General features: G+C 38.9%; 2 protein-coding genes across 12 annotated transcripts in view; both read right to left on the bottom strand.

Moving 5' to 3' along the window:
- The window catches only part of ldb1a (LIM domain binding 1a), a 38,178-nt gene extending 36,200 nt beyond the window's left edge, over nt 1-1,978 (bottom strand). For 2 of the 11 annotated variants that reach the window (XM_016467780.1, XM_016467783.1), the window contains exons 1-2: nt 1,792-1,977; nt 1,598-1,637 (exon numbers count right to left, since the gene is read on the bottom strand). The gene's annotated coding sequence lies outside the window, so the exon portion shown is untranslated. Of the gene's footprint in view, nt 1-594; nt 950-1,597; nt 1,675-1,791 lie in introns of those variants that run through there. The other 9 variants (XM_016467779.1, XM_016467782.1, XM_016467778.1 and 6 more) reach the window with 8 other exon arrangements.
- Nucleotides 1,979-5,934: 3,956 nt separating this feature from the next.
- LOC107673882 (DNA-directed RNA polymerases I and III subunit RPAC1-like) lies at nt 5,935-8,415 on the bottom strand. Its single transcript, XM_016467691.1, has 6 exons — nt 8,295-8,415; nt 7,968-8,048; nt 6,967-7,119; nt 6,654-6,803; nt 6,451-6,567; nt 5,935-6,361 (listed from the first exon to the last, which is right to left on the bottom strand). Exons 2-6 carry the CDS (start codon nt 7,969-7,971, stop codon nt 6,243-6,245), a joined length of 543 nt encoding a protein of 180 aa, XP_016323177.1. The 5' UTR covers nt 7,972-8,048; nt 8,295-8,415; the 3' UTR covers nt 5,935-6,242.
- Between the last annotated feature and the right edge of the window lie 224 nt (nt 8,416-8,639).

Raw genomic sequence — 8,639 nt, 5'->3', positions numbered from 1 at the left:
CACACACACACACACACACACACACACACACACATATATATATATATATATATATATATATATATATATGCTATATATTGTGTAAATATACTAAATGTGATTTATTCGTACTGACAACATCAGCCAATTTAATGGTTTTGTTAATATCATTATTATCTACCTGGTACATCACGATACATTTTCAAGTATCTTGGTATTTCCCATTATGTGTGTCAAAAACATGGTAACTTTTTCTGTAAGTATAATAACTGTGATTTATTCATAATGACAAAATAATGGTACTGTTAACATATTCATACAGAATGGCATTTACTTCTAAGAATATTATGGTCAAAAACATAGTAATATCTTTTTTTCAGTGAGTATAGTAACTGTGATTTATTTGTAATGATTTTGTTACCATATTCATATAGCAAGATGTCTAAATGGTACATCAAAGTACTTTTAAGAATACCATGGTATTTCCATGGAACCTGTCCAAAAACATATAAATCCCTTGTTCTATAAATGTGGCAACTGCCATTTATTTGTACAGACGAGAAAATGGTTCAGTTAATGGCTACAGAGAGTTTAGATTAAAAATGCAAAACATACCTGGTGCACTGGGACATTGGAGAAACAGCCCAGAGAGTGTGCTAAGGTGTCTAATTTCTTCAAGGAACCTGTATCTAAAACTGGCTGAGCACTCACACAAAACAATACAATGTAGAAGTTATTCACATCTGTCTTTATCTACGTGCACATTCACATCTTCAGCCCTCCCTTTTTTAAAGACTCATTGGCTTTCCCATAGTCTCAAAGGACAGACAGAGATCCCTGTCCACATGGCACCCACTCCGTGTCTGTCCCGCGATCGATCCGACGCCTCCCTTGCTCTACCCCGCTTTCCCTTCTCAAAGCCTCTCCCTCCAGTGGGCTGTGCTTCTAACTACCGAATCTCACACACCACTGATCCTTTACGTCCCCTGTCAAAGCCGCCTGACAACTCCAGAGAGGGGGGAGTGCGAGAGCCCTCAGCAACCTCTTGATTTCACAGACTCTCATCCGGTGTATCTAGGGAACAAGGCACTGCTTTCACCGAACCGCTGTTATTACGTCACCCGTCACTCAAAATCAATATGGTGACACAGAGACAACACTCTCCATCCCACATGCGCACAAACGACCAGCCAGTCGGATGTAAAATCAGTCCCTGCGATTACTTACTCCTAAAATGCCTTTAATGAACTCATTTGATTTACTTTCCTTAGCTGACTGGAGCTGCGGGCCAAAACACAGTGAGCGAAGAACAAAGAGAGCCACTCCACTGAGAATAATTTCACACTGAAGGGTTTCTTTGCGCTGCTGTAGGAAATTGCTTTTTTGTTTTCAGAACCACAGATTGGCTTTGAAGCCCTGAGCCTCGGGAGATGCTCTTCACCACAGACTGCACAATCAGGTCCTGCTCTCCCTCCCTCTCCTTCGTCCTCAGTCACACGCGCTCACACTCCGACTCGCAGCTCTGCTGAAAACAAAGATGATCCCTCCTCTGTCTTTCCTCTGACACCACCATTGTCGAAGCTTAGATGTTTACCTGGGTGCGCTGACACTCACTCACCTTCGCTCGCAGTCACGGTGGTGTTCCCGGTGCTGCCACGCTGTCGAGAAACAGAGAGGAAGGATCTACGATCAACCCTTGATCCAATTAAGTGCATGAAAACAACACAAAATGCAGCCAGTTTATTATACTAAAACAGCCTGAGCTCAATAAAACCAAATTAATCTAATCAAGTTCCATATTGTTTGCCTCACCACATTTTACCTCTTCGGGGTCTGTGCTGTTTGTGGTAGTTGAAGCTCGACGTATTGATGAGCTGGAGCTGGGTCAATTAGCCCTAAAAAGCATGGACAGAGAGAAAGAGAGAGAGAGAGAGAACGTAGAGGAGAGCAAAAGGAGGAGGCGGGAGAGAGCGCACAGATCCACTGGAATAAATATGACGCAGAGCCAGAGCAACTTCTCCAGCCCGCTGTACCCAACGAGGGCACTGTCACCATGGCAACGGCAGAGCAGTGATAGCTCGCCGGGGCACACAAGGCACGGCATTATTCTGTCTCTCACTCACTGGAAATACACAGTTCCACTCAGACGGCGAGCACGTAGGCAGGGGGACGGGCGCCTTGTGTTCAATTAACTCTACTCGTTCTGGGCCCCAGGAGCCCAGCCACCTGTGACCTAAGATGAGGACCAACGCTGCTTAATGTGAAGATTATTTGAGAACACGCCAAATGGGTCGCCAATCAGCATTTGGAGACGGATCCTTACAAACTCTATGTTAAACGAAGCAAAGTGTCTGCCTAGTTAAGTTGAATGGGAAAGGTTTATATAGCATTGTGAAATGAGAAAGGTTTATTGGCTTGCTGAGAAAAACTTGGGGTATGTTTACACGACAACAAACGGAGACGTTTTTCCTTTGTGTTTTTGAAAAGATTTCCATACAGACGACAACGTTGTCAAAACAATCCCAGTTCACACTGATCTACAAAAACGAATAAAAACGCTGTATTATGCATGCCAGGCCAGTAGTTGGCAATGTCACTTTTTAAAGAAACACTGTGTGCCTGCGTAGTGCGTACGTACCTATAGACTGAACACATCATATGCATGTGCATGACCTCATCATTTTCAAAAATTTGCATTTTTGCACTTTACACGGAGATCATAAAGGTACTGTTTTCAAAAACTTGAACTTTGATACCAGTTTTCAAAAGTTTGTGTCTCCAGGCCAACAAAACACTGTTGTTGTGTAAATGAATGGCCAAAATGCATCAAAAGTTTTCCATTTTTAGTTGAAAACTGTTGTGTAAACGCCCCCCTTGGTTTGTTGGTCTTAGCTGGTTTACAGTGGACTCCAAGTCTGGCTGAGCTATTTTTAGCTGAATGGAGAGCTGGTCTTCAGGCCTGAATAGCTGAAAAGGGCCTGAATCCCCTCTAAAACTCAACAATAATCATCTTAAACCAGCCTAATCTGGTTTGCTAGTCTCACAGCCTAGTCAGACTGCCCTGGTGACTGGTTTTAAAGGGGTTTTAGGCTCTCTTCAACTGGTTAAGATGGGACATCTACTTAAGCTCAGAATAGTTTGAGGTTTTTTTCAGCAGATTTACCAAATTATATGTTCATTAGTCTGCTGAAAAAGTTAGTTTGCTGGTCTTAGAAGGTTTAAACTGGTCCCCAGCCTAGCTAAGCTGTTTTTAGCTAAACGACCAACAGGCCTGACAAGCTGAAAAGTGCCCTCTTTAAACAAACCAATAAAACATTGTAACATCTTAGAACAGCCTAATCTGGTTTGCTGATCTTCCAGCCTGGTCTGTTGACTGGCTTTAAAGGGTTTGGGGCACTTTTACGCTGGTCAGGCTGGGAGACTTGCTGAAGAACAGGTTGACTAGACTAGGAGACAAGCCCAAACCAGCTAAAACCAACTTATAACCGCTTAGAGTACTTAAAGCAGGCTTATTCAGTAGGATTGCAAAAAAAATAAAAATAAAAATAAGGTGGTTTAATCTGGTCCTCAGCCTGGCCAAGCTGTTTTTAGCTGGCTGTTTTCAGCTGAAACATGCCCAAAACCCCTCTAAAGCCAGATATAACAGACCAGCCTGACCAATCTGGAAGACAAGCAAACCAGTTTAGGCTGGTTTAAGCAGGCTTTTTCAGCAAGGTAGTTCTTTGAGAATGCCAAAATCAGCCAATATTCTTGCATTAAACTTCCACTGCCATTCATGTCAAAATTGAGACATTATTCAAATTATTTGACCCAAGCTGAAATCAAAAGCAATTTGTCGTATTAGCAATGGAAAGCTGATGTAGTTAGGAAAAATGGTAATGTCCAGACAGTCAGAAATATAATAAGCTTTATCTTAATGAGCTGTCAAGCTGTGTAAAAGAAAATTCCACCCAGTGGGCTGAGGAACTGGGTGATCCCTACACCATAATTTGGTGCTTAGGAAAATACAGTAAGTTTTATAAACAACAGCTCTGGCCAACAAGGATATGAACATTTTCTTGTCTTTTTATGCTTTGAGTGGTGTCTGCTGCTTGCCAAGAGCAAAGCTGAGCAATGAGGCAGGATGGAGAGGAACGGAGAGTGCCAAGTGACTCCAGTCTCAGCAGAATCATTCTAATGATGAGAGCCACACAATGGAAGGTGACCCACTTTTTGTGCCGCGTCCCTCTGGGATTTGCCGTCTCCAAAGATGCCCTGGCCCAATTTCAACGTGTACACATTGTGTGCGATTATGTATTTGCTTGTGCGGTATGGGTGGGCGGGTGTTTGGTAGAACATAGCTCAAAATGATCTACTGCAAATGTGTTTCCCAACCATAATAATATGCCAAAATGTGACTAAGTGCACAAGGAAAAGGCAGAATTTGTGTACGGAAATAGCAAAGAACTTCTCCTGTCGAACGCAACAAAAGGAACTAGATGCAAAGAGAAGTATCTGGATCGTGCATAGATCAGGATGAACTTCATCAGGTGCTCTGGTGTTTGTATCATCCGGCAAGAAAAAACATGATTTCACGCATAATGCTTTCATTGTGCTGACTCCAGCCCTCATTGTGCCAAACAATTCCCTACAGCGCAAATATAAAGCTACTTTAGACACATCCGCCTCTGGCAACAGCAGCATATGCTGGACATTAGCTCTTGTAATTCAGTCAGCATGTTTGTATGTAACTCAAAGCAGACAGGAACCTAGGCATGTGCACTTAAGAAGCACTGATAGCAAATAATCATTACATGTCTATTGGGGATGATCTGTATAAAATATAGGAATTTTTAAAATGGAAACTTTCCAAGCAAGTACTACAAAAACACCTCTCACTAAGTTCACTGAACTGAACACAAAGGTACATTTTCAGGTCACTGCCACGATTAAAGGAAAACGCCTCTGTAGTACTAGGCACAACGAGATGTTAAACAGTGTCAAGCGGAGTACGTCTAATTAATCTAAGTACATTTCAGAAGACTGAATTGATTGCCTCCTTCACCATTCCTTCCAAGATACAGCATTTGATTTCATTGATAGAGGCAGGCAAAATAAAAAAACGCTTAGCTCTTTTTTTTTTTCTAGTGAAAACTATGAAGATGGATGATCCAAAAGAAACTGAAACAAAACTCTAGTATGCGTATGCAGTGTGATGGCCAACCAGTCACATTTCATTGCTAGTCTAACAGTTTTGCGGTCCTATAATTATTAAGAAATTTAAAATGATTTTATTAGGTATCAGAGTACAAGCAAACTGGCTAACTGGATTCAATACAATTCACCAAAAAATCATAGTGTCAAAAACTGTTAAAAAAAAAAAAACTGTACAAAACAGTAAACCTTTAACATTAATGCTTCTTACAAATTAAAAAAAAAAAACTATTTTGTAACTGTTTTCTTTCTCTATTTTTTTTTTAAACTTTAACATTTTAAAGAGAAGTGTGGAAAAGCACGCAGTAGAGCATGGCACCAGCAATGCCAAGATCATGGGTTTGATTCCCAGCAAACTGAACCCTAACCTAATAAAAATGTACGCCTTCAATGCAGTGCAGGTTTCTTCAGATAAAAGCAACTGCCAAATGCATTAAATTGATTAAACCTCATGATTAAACATCATTTTCTATGCACAGTAAACAGTATATCAGTGTCTACACTTTGCTGGCATGTTCATGACTCTTAAATGAGAAAAAGTGACAACATTTCAAGATAAACATCAAAGTTAACCAGTATTCCAACAACTTTTTAAACCTTTTTAAAATTAAAATGGGTCAAATTGACCTGCACCATAATATAAGACTCTGGCAAGGTGCTTTGTTCAAATGTTCCCTACAAAGATAAAAATTCAGACAGTTTGTCATTTTGTCAACAACAAAAGTTTAATATACATGGAAAAACATAAATATGTCACAAAATGTGTTTTGTCAAATATAGCTCTGACATCTTAAACCAAACGGATTAACATGACTAAAAGAAACTGCTTGAATTCATTTAGGAATAAATTTTTGTTTAAATAAACATGAATGTCAAACATTTTCCAGAATGCTGTTAAGTTATGGCCTGAAGTTAAATAACGGACTACTCACTGGAATTTGGATGAATTCACTTGTGAAGTGAGTTTTTTAGCTAAAGCTTTAAAAGCTATGCACACAGTGTCAGTAAACCAATCACATGACTTCATTCAAAGCTACGGGATGAGTGTGACTGGCCTTATTTTCTTCCATCTAGTCCATTTCTGCCATATCAAGCTCTGTGAGAAATTTCTGGCACTTAGAGATGAGGACATTAATGGCCTCAGTAACCAGGACATCAGGAGGAAGGATCCCCGTGGACTCAACTGAGACTAAAAAATCAACACAGAAGGAAGATTTGACAATGCATCTGGCAAATCATCAAACAAACCCAACTCAATGCTTTCAGTTGTAAACGTACATATGAAATAATCCCGCACTCTGCCCAGTTTCACCAAGTTCTTCAAGTCATCATGCCGGAGAACTTCTCTGCTGCATGTGTCTAAACGGCTGTCGACAACTTTAGCCACCTTCCTTCCTGAAATTTATAATTATTAGATTATACCACAACAACAAAAGTACCAAATATCAAGACTACATGTGAATAAAGCGAAACAGTCCTACCGTTCACGTTCTGTATCTCAATAACTCCTGGTGAGAAGCAGCGCTTTAACCTCTCTGCTTGTTCTCCCTCAATGGTCTGTAATAATGTGATTTCAGGAAGAAGTCTGTAGCTTGCAGTGGCCACAGGAGAAAACTTGGCATGATCCTTGCCTGTGAGGTGCAAAGAAACTTTCCAGTTAATCACAAAGTTTATAAATATACAGGAAACTGGGGACTGGATGTTGGAGTTATATGATAACTAAACCTGAATTAAAGAAAAATACATATGCTTCAATGGAAATGAAATTGGTCAGGAGCCTCTTATATTACTTACCTATTCCTTTGACACAGTGCATGACTATATCAAGTTCCTGCCCTGGTCGAAGTTGTGCCAGGAGAATGTCCCCATGCACAGGACCAATCTTGGCATCTGCAAACACATCGGCCTGGTTTCCAATTGGGAGCCATTTTATGTCACCCGAGTAGACTGAAACCAAACACAAGAGTTTAGTGACATACTGTAAACAGGACAGTGATAAACAAAAAGTTTTTTCATTCTGCCTTACATCTTTTGTGTTGCACATAGGGCTGCACAACTAATCTAAACAAAACCGATTAAATCATGATATGGTTTAGTGTGTTTATCAAACTGCAAAAGCTGTGATTTAATTCAATAAATACATGTGCTGTGTGTTTCAGAGAGAAGTGCAGCACTGTGTTCATTTACACGCAAGCAGCTCCTGATCCGGCATTTGAATTCTGAGTTTGGGTCTCTTATAACATTTGGGAACACAATATAGGCCAACCAACTTCCCAAACTTGTAATGAGAAGCAGTTATAAACAGGTTGTTGTCACCAAAGAGAAGTTTTTAAGGGCTCCCCGTGTTTTGTTTTTTTTGCACAATAGTTTAACATTTGAAAATAAAGAAATTAAGATATAAACTGTACTGTAGAATAAAAGTTGTACTGTTTTAATAAAAATTAAATTAATTAATTAAAAATTAAATAGTTGTACTGTAAAATAAAAGTGTTATTATATTATTACTTATTAATTATTTATTGTTTATTAATAATTATTATTTTTCATTATTTGGCCAAATTGTGCTGCCGTACAAACGTTTGTTTTTTTGCATTTACATCACAATCGCTTTTTAAAAACATTTAAATAACTTTCCTAAGGCACAGCAGCTAAAAATATTCTTCTAAGGATCAGAGAGAGGGTGGATAATTGATCATCAAAAAAGCTAAATGACAATTATAAAGTAAACTTAAATTTTTTATTTTTGCATCTAAAAAAAAGCTTAATTAAATGAAGTAAACCATATTTTTACTCACCCATGTGATTGAGCTATAAGTCCTTGGGATCTGAAGAGTCTTCAGGGGCTTTTAATTTCCTGGATAATCTGTAGTATGGACCTGTATATACAGTAAATAGTGGTTTTATATGTAGCTTACCGGAATACCCTCTAATAAACAATAATAAAAGTGATCATATAAATCTAATAAACAACAATCACTGCAGTTTGAAGTACGGAGAAACCTGCATGACATGCGCAACGTTATATTATTAAATAAGGGTTACTTAAATTAACAATGAAACAGCCTATGTCGACATAAACACAGTGAATATTATATCAATATCCCTTCCAGGGCATAACTTACATTTTTTACGCCAAATTCACCCAATATTACTCTATCACGAATTTCATCCACGTTGCTCATAGGCGCCGCCATCTTTGTTGTCGTGTCATTTTTCTCTTGCGCCGGTAGAGGGTAGAAAACTTCCATTCAGAAAGAAACTCCATTCGAAAAGAATTTCACCATTGTCATGCTTTATTTAGCAAAACAACACACACATATGAAAAACATAACATTAACATACATTTAAAAAAATAGCCAACTATATAATATAAGTTTTAATGAAGGCTTTGCTTTGGCGTTCAGTATTTCAACTTATTGATAAACCTCTTAAACTGCTCAAAAAGGCGAATATGTCGATTTTTTTTC

The sequence above is a fragment of the Sinocyclocheilus anshuiensis genome, unplaced genomic scaffold (assembly GCF_001515605.1).
Source record: "Sinocyclocheilus anshuiensis isolate Anshui unplaced genomic scaffold, SAMN03320099.WGS_v1.1 scaffold292, whole genome shotgun sequence".
NCBI lineage: Eukaryota > Metazoa > Chordata > Actinopteri > Cypriniformes > Cyprinidae > Sinocyclocheilus > Sinocyclocheilus anshuiensis.
The sequence above is the reverse complement of the archived record's forward strand: the minus strand, read 5'-3'. Positions and strand labels throughout refer to the sequence as shown.